Genomic DNA, 19,097 nt, shown 5'->3' with positions numbered 1-19,097 from the left:
TTTAATTTTAAGGTTTTTTTTACAATTTCTTACTACTTGCGAAATATAAATTAGCCAAGTTCTATTTTAGACCCATTTCATGAACGAAATACGAATGTGTAAAAAGTGGGTTTTTGCAATTCATAGAACAGTTACATATTTGAACATTGAAGAACATTTTGCATGTCTGACATAAGGCGAGGCAAGTTAAATGCAAATTAGGCATAAGAACATAGTTTACATTGGAAATTACATTGGAGAAGATAGTATTAAATATTGACCTTATAAAACAGATGTCTGTTTAGTTGAGTTTAAAACATAAATGTTTGGAAACCCTATAATTTTGAATCTGTATTCTGATCAGTCGAGGCATCATCACAAACACCTTGACAGGAAGCCACTTCCCCAATCACTAACACTTGATGTTAAACAACGAATATATTGACTCCGATAAGGGGTATATTGCAAAGATAACGGATCGGGGTTTGCTAGGAAGAGGGTTTATCGCTATACAAACTCGACATAGAATGTACATTGATAATACAACCTCTGGATTTAAGTTTTCTGCACAGGATAATTTTAATGCTAGATTTCGAAAGATGTTCCCAACACCTTTCAATACAAGTAGAGTCATTTTTGGTCAGGTTTATTTCGTTATCAGAGAAAATATTAAGTTTCTATTATACATGTCTACACAGGAAAGCAAATAATACAGATTTTTGACCTAAGCTTACCAAACTTACATTAAAACTGACCGTTTAATCTACAAGTTGAAAATTCAAAGAGTCTACAGAACTTTTTAAGTAGCCTATATTTAATATTTCATGCAATTTTAAATTTAACTGATGATGGCATTTTGTAGTGAATTCATGAACATATATTTAAGTACGTAAGATGTTTAGCTAAGATAGAACCGACGGATACTTTAGATAAGTAATTTATATGACTTTCCTAGTTATAATCCCACCACATATCCATGTGAAAAATATATTTCATACATATATAACCATTACATTTCATAAATCGTTGTTTTGTACCATTTTAACTGATGTACTGTACTGAAATAATAAAGGATTCATTCATTCATTCATTCATGTGTCGGCATGTACTACACCGCCAGTATTGTGCAGGGGGTTAGTGTGATGTTGATATAAGGGGGGTTTTATAGGGGGGGACTAAGTGCTCTTCACAAAGTTCGGATCCACCTGCGAGTTATGGCTAATGCATTTTACATTGAACGTTTGTGGCATTCTGTGATTCCATTATCTTCAACAATGAATGATTCGTAATTTTTACTTCCATTCATTTGTACTACAAGTAGTTTAAAGTATTTAGCTTTAACATTTGAAAGCTGTTTATTTGTTTTAACTTAGAATTTTGAACAGAAGTAAAGGTATGCTAATTTGTACCCCTTTTTGCATTGGACATTTGTCTTTGCATAGTTATAGGAGTATGGCGAAAGTGTTTTTATTTTAACCTAACCTGTGATTTCGTTAAGAAAAAAATCTAAGTTACATTTGCGTTAAAATAGCTTTACAGAACAGATTCTTGGCAAATGTTGCTATACAGGCTCTAAGAGATACTTAGTTTAATGTGAAAAGTACAACATTACTTTAAACAACATGTTATTTCCTCATTTTAATAAATACCTATTTGTTTAACGGGGGTGTTTTTATGATTTAGCCTAATTAGTACTGTAAGTATACGGTACTGCGATTTGGTTTATTGATTTCTGAATCGATAGAGTTTATTTAGTTATGTTATGTTAAACTTCCATTTATACATACAAGGAAATTGAGTCTAATTTCTGACTTGGAATTTCAACTTATCAGAAACTATAAATCATTCATCGTTGATTTTTTACAACTTTATCAAATGTGTGTTACGTATATTTTTAATTATTGTGTTTTAATGAATTGCTTCATATTAATTTATCCTTAGTTTACTAACTTCACTTCCTTGCCAAATTTGTATTTGAGGACATTTTATGCCTCGATGCTGAAGCTATATACAAATTTCAAACTAAATTATCAATTTGCTAAAACTTTTAGGGAGTAAATAAAAAATCACATTTACAACAGGAGATTAGGTTGTTCTTTATTATTTGTTCTGTATATACGAGTAAAAGGAGTGTAGTTTAGTTTTTTATAAACTCTTTTACCTGACATATAAGTCTTTATATTTATTCTATGTTATAAGCTAAGTATATACAAAGGTACGAAGCAACACAGGTTAGTTGCGGAGCAAAGAGCTGCATCGATTTGTATTTGTACTTGAGCACAACCTGGGTGACAACTCTGCAACTAGCGACATCTTGTGACCAAATATCTCAAAATGTACGATTGTCAAGGGTTATTGTTAATTTTTAAATTCTTCCTCTATTACTTGTCTACAGATTAAACTCAACTACATGTCTACATCCTGACTCTATGCGTGTCTACCCATTTGTCTACAATAAAGCAAATCAATGTAAAAATATACAAGAATGATGATACATGTTTCATAAAGCTAAATAATGTTATTATTGCCCTAATGAAATTGACCATACTGTACTATGAAATACATGATTCCTTACAAAATAAAACAAATTACTTAGGCCTAAACAACTTTTATGTCTCAATAATTGAATATGATAGAAATCTATAAATAAGCTTCATGGTTAAAAACATTGCAAACACTTTGCTTATAAACTAATCCATTCTTGACGGTACATCAGTAGTAGATCTTTGTGCTCTATGATACATCCTTGGGAAAAAAACAATGTAGATGAAAAAGCAATATGAGCTGAAAACCGTCAAGAATCCTGATAATTTTAATGCATTTCTTATCAGCATACCTTGAAGATGGAGGTACAGATTGAAAACCTACTAGTATATGCTAAATAGTAATAAGGTTTTCTATATAAATTACTATTGTGTCTACCATAATATGTCGTCGCTTATTTGTTTTAATGGTGACTTTTAAAATATTTGTCTGAACTGATTAAGCAATTGAAACGAATGCTGTAAAGTCGAATCTCTAATGAATAAGTAAAATGTGACCCCATCAGTGGTTAGAGATGAATAGTAGACTGAGTCAGTTGTATGATCAGGCGCCAGACATACACGAATGCCGAGATCTCCTGGGCACTTTCTTCCACTAATTAGTGTAAGGAAATAAACAAGTACTGATTAGACAGACTTAGGTCCTGGGACTCACCTCTCGCTGGCGATGCTGGAGTTCCTGGACATGGACTTGGGCGACATCTCGAAGTCGGAGTCGGAGCGGTAGAGGAAGGACTCGCGCCGCTGGGGTAGGTTCTGGAGCACGAGGCCCGCGGAGGGCGAAGCCCCACCGTCCAGCGGCGACCTGCCCGGGGAAGCGCCATTTTCCACGTCGAAACTGAAACAAAAACATTTTGGTTGGTACATGTCGGTGGAACAGAGAAGTGATCGCAAATGAACAATAGACGTAAAGCTGGAGGTATTAATATCTTCTCACACATAACTGAAGTAATCACATAACATATATTAATCAGTAGAAGTTCAGTTGTAACCCTTTTTCTAATTTATTGGCCCTTTAAGGATCCTTACCATCTCGTGCCCGTAACTTGTGACATTTAATTTCTGACGAATTTTCCAGACGCCTTTACATTGTCAAAGGTTTTGCCCTACAGACATGTCCTTATACAAACTATAATGGTAAATACATTTATGCTCGACAATTACAAATACTTAAGCTCGACCCCGTTTTTATGGTTTTATCATCCCAAAAAAAGTATCTATATATTAATTTGAAACTGTTTTTCTTTGTCATAGCTAAATTGAGAGAACGGCTGGGCGTAGAAACTCGGTTGGGGTGTCTAAAGAAAGGTCTTGGTCTGTAGATGAGCCATCAAAAGAGAAACGTGGTAAATTCCCTTAGTGGCCTTTGAATTCCCATCCCATGTTATTCTTATGGAGGAAAAACTGGGTTTTTGTCCCAGCTAATTTGAGAGAACGGCTGGGCGTAGAAACTTGGTAGGGGTCTCTAAAGAAAGGTCTTGGTCTATAGATGAGCCATCAAAAGAGGAACGAGGTAAATTTCCTTGGGGCTCTGCCCCAGAAGCCTTTAAAGTTGCCTCTTCAAATTTGTTTACCATATGCATAATTCTACACTACTTTTTAATGAAACAGCTGTTAATATTTAAATTGTGATTTATTGAATTTTTCATAATTTGTTTTTGTAAAAAAATACAACCGACTTCAAACGCTCTAAAAAGAATGAAATAATTTCAATAAAGTAAACTTTTGTATTAGGCAAGCTCGCGTATTTTAAGTCGGCGCGGCTCTATGATGATTTTTGATACATATTTGAAAGAGGGTGTCCATATTGCAGGTGACTATAACTAAATGTGTTAATCTGCATGTCTTTTTCATAGTTATGCGTTAAGTGTTATTTTATTACCGTAATCAGAGATCGGCATTATAGTGGTATTAACGAGTATCTTTAAAAAGATTATAACACATTTAAATGTTTCTAACTTGGAAAAGTAACGTTTTAATACTAAACTAGCTTCTTTTCCCTATCATAATATAAAACCAAATTATTTTCCTATTCATATAGAACATTTGTGTGTGTTAATGCATTTATTCTGAAGTAAACATAAAATACAAGAAAATATTTCCTTTAATATATAAACAAAACAGTTCAGTGTGTTTTTTTTATATATTTATGTTATCCAGCTACAATTTATTGATTTTCAAAATACACACACAATATTTAATTTCAATCATATTTGCTTGAGCGCCGACTTGAAATACGTGAGCTTGCCTAATACAAAAGTTTACTTTATTGAAATTATTTCATTCTTTTTAGAGCGTTTGAAGTCGGTTGTATTTTTTTACAAAAACAAATTATTTCATGATTTTTAGTGACTGTATATTTTTTTTATATATTAATTACTTGAGGTTTTTTGGTAAGCAAAACTGTTTAAAACAATCAAAGGTTCCACAGAACAATCATTATTTTAAAACTGCTTGAGTCACCTGTTCTGGTTACATAATCAATGGGTATGAAAATAAACATTTTTAGATATTCCTTAAGAAAGAAAGAGTTGTCCATTACATTAGGTCTAATGAAAAACTAATTGTCTTTTCTAGATACATTGAAATGTCAGACATCATCGTTTCCTGCAATCGGTGTACTTCTACATTATAAAAAGAAATACAGTAACGTCTCAAGCCTTTTGGAACAATATGAAAGTTATTCCTCAGCTACCAGCACTAAAAAATCTCTCAAAAGTGGAAAATTGGTCGTTAACACGTATAGTACCTTTGGAAAATATTATATGAAAGATTGGTTCAGCTAAAAGTGGTGCAAGCCATGTAGGTGGTTTTGTTTGATCAAGATATAGCCTAGGCGAGATTGCAAATCATCTTCCTCTATGACTTTCCGAAGCAGGCATAATAGTAGGCCTATTGATATGATATAGTAACTGGGTAGAGAATATCAATAAACATTCCACATCTGCAAATGCATGTTTAGTAATTAAAATATTTAACACTTTTAAGACAATTGACGATTATACACCGTCACACTTCTTAAGTCGTATAAGGAATAATTGCATTTAATTTATATTTAGACCTGTTTTACGAATGCTTTGGTTTTCACAATACACCTTTATTTGTCAATATCATACAGCTATTCACTGAAACATATATGTTTTTGTAAGTCAGAATATTCAATACTAAAAACAGAATTACTGTATACACAAATAAGGTCAAACGTTAAAATACATGTTTTATAGTAACCAAAACAAAATGCATTTTTCTCAATGTAATTCATTTAGGCTCCATGGCAAGAAATATTTTATTGATCAATATGGAGCAACTGTTTCGTGAAGAATTGTCTGTAGCTTCATTTAAATGGTTTCAACTAACAGCTGTAGGAATGTTATTATTATTTATTGCCTTCTCTGCACAAATGTAAACAATCTGCACAAATGTAAACAAAATAAATGTTGAATATTTCAAGTTTTCAGAATTTTTCACCGAAACAAATATTATACTTAAACATAATATATAAGGTACCTAATAGAAACTCTCCTGGTTATTTTGGTGGTGGAACCACACTGATCGGTAAAAGAATCACAGAAAAATTGGTGAACATACATAGAAAAAAAAAACATCGCCACAAACAAATTGAGAACCTCCTCCTTTTGTTGGTAGTGGGGAAGTCGGTTAAAAATGAAGTACAGTACAGTATTTGCAATGGGTTTTTCTAATTTTAAAATCAATTTTATTCTGCATCGTGTCATGTTTTGCAATATAATGTTGTATTACCAAATCAGTGGAAAATCCTAATATCACAGTAACTCTTAAAATTATTTCTTATGGAGTTAACTTATATCCATTGTATGGCTTGGTTTCTGCCTTTTTTTTACCACTTCTTGGAGATTGTACGTAGGTGATATTCTTTGGCATATTGCATCTGTAGACGAAACATGGGTTGGTGTAATTATTACAATGGAAAAGAGCGAGAAATCCTGGACAATTTGATATAGGCTAAAAATAAAACTGAATTAACACTGTGCTACATTTCTTGAGCAATCATTGAAATAACCGAATTGCAAACAATGAAAACATAAAAAAAGTCATAGAACACGACCAAATAAAATAAATAGAAAAATTTTTTTTTTAAACTAAAAACACTTAAAAAACAAGATCAGATTTTTGAAAAAAGATAAGATATTTACAAAAGATTTTGATTATATCTAACTGTTGTGTAGATCGTGAGTATTTCCATAATATTTGAGTCGCATGTAATGCTTCGCAATTGCTCGAATTCGAGCAACAGGTACTGTACACTAGTATTGAAAGAAAACAAAACGTTGAGAATGGTCAGCGTGCACTACCTAGCGGAACAGGCAGCAACTCCGCGGGTTAGGTTTGTGGTTTCACCGCTAGGCCGCAGCACCTTAGCAATGGATGGTAGACAGCAGATCAATAATGGACATCAGCTGATCATCTGGGCCCAGACCCGCCGTCACACTCCTACTACTTATGGCCTACTCGTGTTTTATTAATAGAAAGTTTATAATAATAAAACACCAGACAAACAAATTTAATTATTGACTACAAATTTTAATCAATTCATTAGGTATTCAATTATTGAGGTTTATAACTTATATTACTGGATCCATGTTAAGATTATAGTTCAACATCACTAACATTTTTGGTTCTGGGCTCAATTAAAATCAAGTTAGTTCAGTACAGTATAATCACTGTTCATAAAATTGTTATTTATTTAAACTATTTAGTGACAGTGGCAAGAAACCCATTGTCCGATTTTGTATTATCATATTTCACGAGTTTGAAACCAATCCGACCTTGGATGGAAAACATTACTTTGGGTTATATTTTTAGAATATTATACAAAATGTGTTCTGACATTTTATTGTAATTCCACTCTGTATGAAGATAAAAAAGACAAAATCATCCTAAGCCTATTGGTCACCGATAGTTTGAAAAGTACTGTGAACCGAGTATGTTATGTATTATATTGTCCTTTTAGAATATATATGATAATAGGTGTAATTCAGGGATGTATTTTCAGCTAAATTTGTCATTTAATTGAATAATTTCAATGTGTAACAAAAGATACAGTTGTAGTATAATGTATCAAAAGTAGTATCTGATTTATCTAAAAATAATATGTATGATAAAATTGTGCCTTTTATTTATAGTATGCTCTTGTATGTTATTGCAACGTTTGCTTTCTCTCTAAAATGGTTGAATATTTAGGAAACTTGCATTAACTAAGTACAAATTACGTTGCGAACCATGCTTAAAAAAATAACAACATAGATTTAATGATTATCCATACATATTTAATGTAAATAAACCTGGTTGTAAATAATATGCGTGCGAAAGTACTCTAATGTAATATTATATTACGTTACTAGTCCTGAAAATAGGTGTTTACCGGACGAGTGTGGTCGTTCCTGTGTGAGACGAAATCGAGTACGGGATTACCATACGAGTCCGGTTAACATATTTTGGACGAGTGACGTACGCTATTTTACGCCATCTATCTATATATTAATAGGCAAGCATGTTTCTTTAAAACCTTTTTTCTCAGCTCGTGTGCGTCGTAGGGAAAATCTATGCATACTGTTAGAAAGATATTTTCCTGTAGGTGTGCAGAATCCCATTATAAATTAAAATAGGCTCAAAGATAAGCACAAAAAATGAATTTGAAATTAACAAAAATTTAACATGGGCTTTATGGGTTGCCATGATGGTGACGAAATAACAACGAAATATAAACAGAAAATCAAAACAAATTCCAATCACATGTTTTATTTACAGAGTGGGGTGAAAAATAGAGAAGTATGTAAAGTGCAATTGGATTTTTTTAGCTAGAAGTGGTTATGCTGTGATGGAATATCTTTGAAGATGGACCTTTTTAATACGATCATGTGTTCATACGTGTCAAATCAAAACAAACAAACTGGCATTAATATATTCTTGGAATTTGACATACTTAATCTACTTTAATAAAATCACTTAGTCACTAGCTAATCATTAGAGAATATTATCCAAATCAACCAATGAATAAACTGTTATTTAATTATTGCCTTCAAATTAAGTGATGGTTAATTGCTTTGAAAATAATTAAATTACATATTTATGTACATATTTATGGTCGAGTTTCGACCACTGGACGACCTCTAGTACTAATAAATCTGTACGAATTCTTATACAGGGTGTTTTTTTTTAAACTTGCATCTTTATTTATGTAAAAACCGCAATAGATAGAAACATCCAGTTTGCAGGAATCATCTATGGTCGTAGGGGGCCCAATTTTTTTTTTTGAATTCAACGTTACATTCACATTCCCCCCCCTTTTCCACCCTGCCCACAACTTAATTTTTTTAAATAGCAAGGTACCCCTTGTGACATATCAAATAAAAGAGCATGAAAAAAAAAATGTTTGATGAAAAAAAATTTAAAATCGGTTCATAAATTTGTGAGATATTAACCCCCTCCCTCCCCGGAACTTAATTTTTTTTTTATAGCAAGGTACCCCTTGTGAAGTCAAATGAAAGAGCATGAAAAAAGAAAATGTTTAGTGAAATTTATTTTTCATTTGATATGTCATAAGGGGTACCTTGCTATTAAAAAAAAATTATGGGTAGGGGAAAAGGGGGGGGGATTATCTCACAAATTCAAGAGCCGATTTGATTTTTTTTCACCAAACATTTTCCTTTTTCATGCTCTTTCATTTGATATGTCACAAGGGGTCCTTGCTATTTAAAAAAATAATAATAAGTTCCGGGGAGAGAGGGGGGAAATATCTCACATATTTATGAACCGATTTTAATTTTTTTTCATCAAACATTTGCTTTTTTCATGTTTTTCATTTGATATGTCACAAGGGGTACCTTGCTATTTAAAAAAAAATTAAGTTGGTGACAGGGGGGGAAAGGGGGGGGGAATGTGAATATAACGTTGAATTCAATAAAATTGGGCCCCCTACGCCAATAGATGATTCCCGCAAACTGCATATTTCTATATATTGCGGTTTTTACATAAATAAAGATGCAAGTTTTTTAAAAAACACCCTGTATATTACTACCAACTAAAGGACTAAAAATCACTAGTCAACCTCTGAGAGAGGTTAAGTATTGTTTATAGCCACTCATTGTCAAATACTCAGCTGGTTAGTGTCCGGTAAAAACTCATTACAGTACAGTAGTACGTAATGAAACCCCATTTGATTAAGCTGGCGGCAAATAGCTGTTTTCTGAACCAAATCCTTGGGTGGGAAGTTCGTCAAAATAGTGTAGTGTGGCGTAAAAGCTTTTAAAAGGTGCGTAGGTATTTAGAGCCGTGGGTGGGTTTTAACGTAACATTATCCATATCCTATTTACATAGGCCTAATACAAAAACTATGCATATAACCGCACACTATATAAAAGTGCTTAGTTACTCGGATGCGTTAAGTAACTTTGTTTCATATCACTAATGTCCTCACTTCCCGTGCCATTACAGGGGGTTTTGTGACAAACCAAATTATCTGTAGAGTTGAAAGCTGTTGAGAGCGAAATCTTGCCTTACACGGGCACTAAGGTAGGAGGGAAATAACAAAAATATTACCTAATTAATATTTGTAATTAAATAGTTGAACTTGACTTGCAAATACCAGGGTTGGAGTATAAAATTACACGATAATTTGAAGTACAAAAGCGTACTTCTTCAGTACAGTAAAGTGCAGCCGGGACAACATTTATCCATTTAGTTTCGTATATACATCACATGTCAAGTCCTTTAAGATTATCTGTCCTTAAATCGTGAATCGTGAATCGAGTAATAAAAAACTTGTATTACTACTGTAGCATTTTATTTTCAATATTTTATTTTAGCTATTTTTTGTTAACTTCAAAAACAATTTTACTACATTTCCTTAAATTAAAATATTTTATTCAAGCAATTTATACATTTTAGAAAATTATTTATTTGAGTAAAACTATGAAATTAAATTAAATTCAGAACAAAGCCAAATTTAACTTGAAAGTCTATAACAGGAATATTCTATGAAAATCACTGTACAGGTTGAAGCAAGGTGATGTGATCTGATTGGCTGGAATGTTCCAGAAGTTGTGAATTTTAGCCAATCAGAGAACAGTGCACAGTCAGCATGCTTTTTCTAAGTTGCATGCTCATTCTCTAACTGTCTGTCTTGTGAAGTAGTAGTTTGATGCATGTGACTAGCATAAGTTTTGTTGTAATTTTAAAATTCCCCCTTTTGGGTAAGTAAGTTTCAAGTAGATATATTCATTTGCCTTGCTAAACCTAATTTTTGTGAACATGCCATATTTATCATTTTGTAACCAATTTGTTTGATGTTTTTTTTTAGTATAGGTACCTTTTTATCTTGAAATAATTTGCTCTTTAAAGAAGTGTATTTAAAGTAGAGTATTAATTACTTTTGGTTCTTTTTAGGGTTGACGTATTTGACATATTTGAAGTATTAATGAAGAATTTTACCATTTTAATTGTTTTGAAGTAAAATGTTTGTAAGAACCCCTTTTCAAGTAAAGATTATAAAATGTAAAGGAAGATTTATTTTTACTTAATAAATTTCAAAGCATGAAGAAATTATGAATATTATTTTATTAATTACCTCCAAGAAAATATTTTATTAACTTTATACCAATCTAAATCAAGTGTAAGGTTGCGAGCAAGAAATAATTTAGTAACCCTACACTACCTATAAATATAATAAGTCTGTAAGCCTTTCGCTGCAAATTGCAAGAAGCTGAACATAGAAACAGTAAAATTTAAAACATTTAATACGCTAATTTATGGCTGTCATGCATATTATTGCATATTTCGAAATCTGTATGTACATTTTCATCTTGATACAGCTGACATATTTATTAAGGGTTTGGGTATAAATTTAAGAGTAAATCAGAGGATGTGACGAACATGAAATAAATAAATAAATTCAGTGACTAATTTTAGTGTTTTCAATCTTAAAACGACAAACCAAGCAGGTGTTGTCAAAGTTCCTATTCTGTGAGGATTTAGAGAATCTCAACTTTCGAAGTTTCGAGAGCCAAAGCAGACGCGCAGCTTAGAAAAGTTAAACTGGATAGCATATACGCTTCCATGTAATGTGTACACATTTTAAAATTGTAAGATTTTTTGAATAAAGAATGAAAATCAACAATATGGCAATAACACGCGATATAAACTATCAACAAATTAAATTTTAAGTGATAAATATACGCTGTTTAAAACATTTATATAATTTATTTGTCACGATTAATTAACTCTAACTTGTATTTAATTACTGAAAACAATAACACACTGTTTCACGTTAAATACGTAACAGTGAATAGAAACCGTTCACAAAAAGAACAAGTTAACATGATAAAAGATATCAGGATTTTAAAAGAACAGCGTCGTTTAAGCATGGACAAAGGTAGTTACAGTAATGGTTTACTCGAATGCCTAGTGTTATGAAAGAGTAATTATACAATGAGCTTCAAGGAACAAGTAGACAAAACCAGTGTTGAGAATCGGGCTTTCCATAAAACACTTTACCTCATTTATGTTAGCGTCAACGTCAATGTAAAGTATTTACCTCGTAAAACACTGCTTTATAAGGCAGAAAATGTCGATACAGTAGCTTTGTTGTTCATAGTTTTGGTATGAAGCTTGTGTTAGGTGTGCACGGTGACACAGCCTAGCTATTCCTGATATCGGTAAACAAGCTCATCAGACTTTGATAATGAAAATATGACTAGGGGAAAATCAATGAATTATATGGAAATACATGACAGATGAATTTGGGTATAGTATACAATCATCTTAGATTGTATGACATTAAAAATAAAACAGAAAAAATATTTCAATTTTGACTTTCAAAAGAGCTAAGTATTTGTTCAAGAAGTAAGGCTTCCATCCTAACTTAGTTTGAATTAAAGAAATCTTAATTTAATGCCGATGTATGTTTTATTATGCAGGCCTTAAGCAGACTAAAATCTAGAAAAAATGTACTTTGAAGAAAATAAAGAGAAAAACAATAATATTTTGAAGAAAATAAAGAGAAGAACAATAATATTTTGAAGAAAATAAAGAGAAGAACAATAATATTTTGAATCACATCTTGAAAATAGTCTTCTTTAATTTTATCAATGAATAAATAAATATATTAAACAAATACATTGTATTTAACTTGTATTTAATTGCCGAAAACAACAACGCTCTGTTACACGTAAAATACGTAACAGTGAATAAAACAGAATCTTCACTCAACTTTTTCATAAGTAAACCTTTTCATAAGTAGGCTAGTCTGGCTAGTTGAAGATAGATAGTGTTATTTGTAGATTCAAACAATTAAAATCAAGCAAATATACCCGACTTTAAAAGTGCTTAGAATTCCTTTCATACTAACATTTATAAATAGAAGCAGCAAATGAAGTGTAAAATATACCATTACAACATTCCTAAGTTAACTCCATTAACCTAGTTAGCCAATGAAAACACCGCAATGCGCTTACTCAGGTTGCAGGTAATAAATGGTCCCAACAGCAGCAACATACAGATCCAACCTAAACCTGGGTCTAATGGACATTGCACGGGTAGGTTCACTAGATGAACATAAAACAGAGTTTGAATCGTAATTACACCTAACTTTGTGAATTCAAACTCTATAGTTTACTAGGTTATCACCGAAGAGTTTTCGCGTATGGCAGAACGAAATGATGACCTATAAAGTTCCTCGGTAAAAAAGGTATCTGTTGAAACAATAAACAAAAAAAACAACAAACACTGAGTTGAAATTTTAAATCCTACGAATTATTTAATGCACTTTATGTTTTGCAATAAAAGGCCAAGAAGATGTTTCGCAAGTAAAGTAAGTGAGAAAAACAACAATTTTTTTAAGTGAACTAAATTAAAATACCATAATTGAAAGAAAGTACATAAAAACCATAAATTGAATTAAATCTTTGTTGTGATGGCTTAGCCGATTAGAGTTACGTTTTTAAGGCCATAGCAATTACTTGTTACTGACATTTTAATTACTTAACAATTTTCCTTTGATAAACATGAACGCAATGCAGGGTATTCTCAAAGGCGTGTTCCTCTGTTGATAAGAAACTTGTTCAATGACCTTTTTATCAGCAGTGATAAGAGATACCGCAGCACTAACTCGCCCAGTTAAAAGCATTTAAACGTACACTAGTCTCATGCATGAATGGAATTTCTCGAGGAATCTTATCATGAATGACCTTGCCCAATAAAATCAAATCTAGCTCGGGTATACTAACTTGTAGAATTAAGATTCAGAACCGACCCCTCAACATGGTTGAGGTTGGTTAAGAGACGAATAGGATAGCGTTTTTGATGATTTGTTAGCAAACGTGCAGAAATGTACTGCATAAACAATGTTAAACAAATTTAAAATAAATCGTTTACTTGACAGCGAATAGGGTCAAATTAAATTTTACATTATTTTTCGTGGAAAAATTAGAATATACTTTCCTATAAACGCTCTCACCTCAAACAAAAATACATAAATAGACATTTTCGTCCAATAATGAATTAAAACTATCTTACAGTGGGCAAGCATAGCCGAACTCATTTTAAAACTAAAACTCAATAAATCATTCCTCGGCCTAATTCCTCTCATCAGACCAAAACCTATTATGACCTATTATATTCATACAGGGTGTTTTTTTTTTAACTTGCTTCTTTATTAATGTAAAAACTGCAAAAGATATAAATATGCAGTTTGCGGGAATCGTCTATTGACGTACCCTAGAGGCAACAATTGTTGTGATTTCAACGTTAAGTTCCCATTCACCCCTAACCTTAACTAAAAAAATGTAAATTGCAAGGTACTCCTTTTGATATGTCAAATGAGAGGGCATGAAAAAAGAAAAGGAATGACGCAAACTAGAGGTCTCTTCGTTAATCCTTACTAACGTTATGGCAGTTCAAGATTTTAACCATCCCCCTTTTTTGTTGAGAAAAACAGGTTATTTTAAAACGGCTATAGTTAAAAAATGATAAGAGCTAGCAAAGATTTGAAAGAATTTTCATGGTCAGGAATTAAATTGTCTACAAAACACTTTTAGGCGTTTTCCAAAAATCGCACTCCTTCACCTTTAAAAAACACCCTACTTCTAATTTTTTTTTATTTCTCGGATTTTTTGTGTTTTTAATTGAACAAGCATTTTTGTAAGGTGTCACTAGCTGGCTCGCTTGTTAAATTTAAAAGATACGTCCAAATCCGAGAAAGTTTAAAGCTAAGGGGAGGGGGAAAATGGGGTGAATGGGAACTTAACGTTGAAATCAGAACAATTGTGGCCTCAACGTCAATAGATGATTCCCGTAAACTGCACATTTCTATCTATTGCAGCTTTTACATTAACAAAGAAGCAAGTTAAAGAACACCCTGTATGTGGTTGAATCACGAAGTTTACTATTACGATGGGTGATTGTTACGGCATTTCTTTGTGAATTAAAAGGGTATTCCTAAAATGGACCATTCAAGTACTTACAAAAGCCGAAACGGCATGTTCTGCTTCAGTTATCCAAAACCGGTCAAGACCATTGTTGTTGCACAATGTAGTACTCTAACCTCCATCCACTCACATACTTTTACAACACACTTTCACAACACTGTAAAGATTCTTTTCTAACCTAAAAAATCCAAAGCATCAACTAATCTGTTAGCAGCAAAGCGACTCCAGGTGACTGAAAACAAAATAAAATAAACTACAACGCGCTGAAATAATACGACACTGCTGTTGGATACGTGTTATCTGACAAGAATATTTTACAGAATAGATAAATATACAACAAGTAAACGAGATAAACAGTTCTTATCAATGATGTACTAATCGTCAGTTCAATTATTGCAATCAAATACTCCAAGAGTGATTTGTTTGAGTGGTTTACTATTGACGTTGGGTGGCTCATCGCTGTGAAATGTTGGTTGAGTGTCTCCGTGGTTACATGACGTTGGGTGGCTCATCGCTATGAGTGTCTCCGTAGTTACAGGACGTTGGGTGGCTCATGTTGGTTGAGTGTCTCCATGGTTACAGGACGTTGGGTGGCTCATCGCTATGAAATGTCGGTTGAGTGTCTCCGTGGTTACAGGAAACACGAATTCGTAATAATAGAACGTAAATAGGTCCCCGAGTGTTTTCATAGGACGTATGTAACATTTACTTGAATAAGTTGAGTTAAATTTTTAAAATTAACACACAGAGGCTAACCAATAATAAAGTTAACAAATCTATCTAGGCATAACAGATAAAATTTACTATTTTAAATAGGAAAATATTTTTTCGTATTGGTATTCCGTATGCTTAGTCGATACATTGACATCTAAAGTCTAATTTTGTTCAGTAAAATATTATTTTTTTGAAGCGTGAATTAAAATTGGTAACAAGCTCCATCGATCTTTCCAATGCATGTACATATGTCTCTATTTGGTTACATAAGTGACTTATTAATTTATGAATCACAAGCTTAGCAAATAGAACGCAATTAAAATTAAGTACCTTCGATGCAGCAAAAAAAAAAAAACCTGCAGACTACTTGAATTTCAATTTGCCTGATTGGATTTTTACTTCGATATTTCCTTAAACATGTCAGATTTATTTTCAAATAAAATAAAACTAGGTTTTAAATATTGCTTAGGTTTGCTGTTATAGGAAGGTAATAAACAGTGTTTTTTAGTAAAATGTACTGAGTACGAAATGAGGATACTTATTCTCCATACCAATAACCTGGGATAGTTAATTTAAACTATTCCTTACATAAATTTTCAGTTTTGTTCACGTACCAAAATTGTGTACATACAATTTCAAAAGTAGCCAATAACCATACAAAACACTTTTGAATACTAAATAATTTTTAAGCTCTACGAAATTGATGGTTTCTATGTTTTGAAGGTCAAAATCGGTATTCAACCAATTTTCACCACATAACCCCCCCCCCTCAATAATCCATAGTCCAACCATGCTGATTCTTAATTGCGTTAGTAAAATGTTCATTAGTAGAATTTGTATCCGGTTATCCACATCTTAAGTCCTATGTCATCACTGTTATGGAGCCCCCCATGCACGTGCAAATTTAATTTAAACATTTTATGGTTATACTAATAGACTTACATTTGTCAGTTAAAACACAGTGTTATCAATGACTTCGATTGGACGTTATAGCTGAGGCTATGTTGGATTGATGATGGTGATTTAGAGCGGAAAAATATTATTTGAAGCTGTACAGAATATTAATCAAATCTTCGCCAGTTGGGATGATTTTAAAATGGAAATATCCATGATTTATAACACTCAGTCTATGTAATAGTATAATTTTAAATTGATTTTATAAATACAATAGTCGTATATTTAGCTGTATATCGGCAATTGCTCTCTTTCTAAGGTATGTTATTTATATACCCCAGAAGTGTACTTTGTAGTTTAAATTATCTGCTGATATTAACTGTAATCTACCTCGTTGAAAGTAAATATTAAATGCGAACGGTGGCAAGCCCAGGTATGTGTAATTTCTACTGGTCTTTCTTTGTGTTTTTACAGCGCGATTTAAAGGTCAAGTTTGGTAAAATTTGTATATAACCTACCCATCATAATAAGACCCCCGAAATCTTATAACAAATTACTACTTTGCGATATTGTTGAGCTATTTGTAAGAAAAATGGCGTATCAATATGGAAAGCATTACATATTTACTTTGTATACCAGTAATTTTACTTATTGTTTTCGTTTGGCAGCTTAATGTATCGTTCAAAAGTTCAAAAAACATTATTTGTGGAATATCATGAATAAGAACGTTGAATGTAAACTCAATACAGTTAACCATTTCAGAGAAACAATGCCAAGTGCTTTCGTTGTGAATGATATTAAATCGGATGTTTTGTTCAAGAAGGCTCTGAATGGAGTTATACTGTATAATTACCCTCATTTACTGAACTAAATTTAATGGAAGTGTAAAAACAAAATTCAACTGTTTTAACACAATTTACATTTGTTGGCCAACCTTCCTTGATAAAAATAAGGTATGGATAATCGAAGTATAGGTTTCTTACCCGAAGAATAATGTTTATGTCACGTTGAAAAAATTCAATGTTTATTATTTCTAAGAGTGCACAAGGTAAATGCTACAAATTGTAAAAACTTGATTATAAGAAAACTATAAATATTTTTCTTCCTAATTCTATAGTCTACAAAAACTAATGAGGAGGAAAAGCAACTAAGTTTAACGTAAAATAACAGTGTATCAATGTAAAAATAACATAATTTACTAACTATGTGTAATTCAACAATGAAATAATCAATGACATTTCAATAAGTTAAATATCTCAAAAACTTTACTTTAAACTGCGTATACAGGAGTTAGATATCTCCATTTACACATAAAAGATGAATTATTTATATAGTTGAGTGTTTTGGTACTATGTTTGTCCTTGCCTATTTATTCAACATGTCACTCGTCGATAGCCATAACAAGTAGGCCTAACAGGAATTACAACAAAGGAAGGGAATTCGTCTTAATGATTGATCTGTAATAATTTACCTTTGCTTTTACATTTTATTAATGGGTTTTATTAACACAACACTATTGTTGAATGTATTTGTAATTATTTTGTCTATGTTTAAAAAAAAAGAAAAATATTTTACTGAAAATATACAACACACAAATAACTTCTCCTAAAAATCGTTATTTTCATCGTCAGTGAAATTTAAACAGTAAAGTTCTATTTTTTCGACATTGACCATTACTGGTCTATATAATGAAAAACATCTAAACCTAACGAAAAATAAATTTTCAAAATTGAAAAACAGTTTTTGCATAGAGATTATTGTTTTCAGACCAATAACATTGAAGGAAAGCCATGGACAGTTTAGTATTTTAACTGTGGATGTTTCGCTGTAATACGCGTATATTAATCTGAGAGGGCTACAAACAATACATTCACCTAACGCTAGTGTGAGGCAGTTATATTGTGAACCACTTACCATATATTATGGCACATGTCGTGTGTCGTGTGTAAATTAAGCTAACCTGCCCAACCATAAGTTGACCATTTATGGCTGATTTCGTTAAAGAATACTGTACCACGCTAATAGCCGTTTTTGTCCTAGTGTGTGACCACAACTTTGGCTCGGTTTACTTCAATACAACTTATTAACACAACAAGGTTTTCACCGAACTAATCTTGTCATCCGCGGGGTATATTTGTATCGTGATAAGTTTTAGTACGAGAACCATACAAGACCTGGTCTTGTTGGATTAACTTAATAATTTACAGCCCAAATACAACTGAAATTTGAATCCAGCATTCATTTAGTTTTGATCCAACCAGTTTTGGATGCCAACACTATTATTACTCCACGATCCATACAACAATCAACTTAGCAATTTATCCTTTAAGCTCTCTGACCTTACTTTTTCAAATATTTTAGCTATTACTACTACCTTATCTCAAACTTCCATTAAGCATTATTAATTAATTAATAGCCTAATAAGACAAACTGCTCTTTGGTCTAAAATTGACTGCGCCTTGGATCGAACCGGCGACCTTCAGATTAGAAGGTGAGCACCACTTGG

General features: G+C 32.2%; 1 protein-coding gene across 10 annotated transcripts in view; it reads right to left on the bottom strand.

Annotated features, from left to right (window-relative positions):
• Window positions 1–19,097, bottom strand: part of LOC128994290 (cAMP-specific 3',5'-cyclic phosphodiesterase) — a 721,667-nt gene that overhangs the window by 134,141 nt on the left and 568,429 nt on the right. For all 10 annotated transcript variants that reach the window (XM_054418717.1, XM_054418713.1, XM_054418723.1 and 7 more), the window contains one exon: window positions 3,178–3,360. In XM_054418717.1, coding sequence (XP_054274692.1) covers window positions 3,178–3,360 — 183 coding nt within the window. The remainder of the gene's footprint in view (window positions 1–3,177; window positions 3,361–19,097) is intronic.

This window comes from Macrosteles quadrilineatus, unplaced genomic scaffold (assembly GCF_028750875.1).
Source record: "Macrosteles quadrilineatus isolate MER2022 unplaced genomic scaffold, UCM_ALF_1.0 Scaffold_5__1_contigs__length_97177068, whole genome shotgun sequence".
In the NCBI taxonomy this organism is placed as follows: domain Eukaryota; kingdom Metazoa; phylum Arthropoda; class Insecta; order Hemiptera; family Cicadellidae; genus Macrosteles; species Macrosteles quadrilineatus.
Note: the sequence above shows the minus strand (reverse complement) of the source record. Positions and strands in the feature narration are given on the sequence as shown.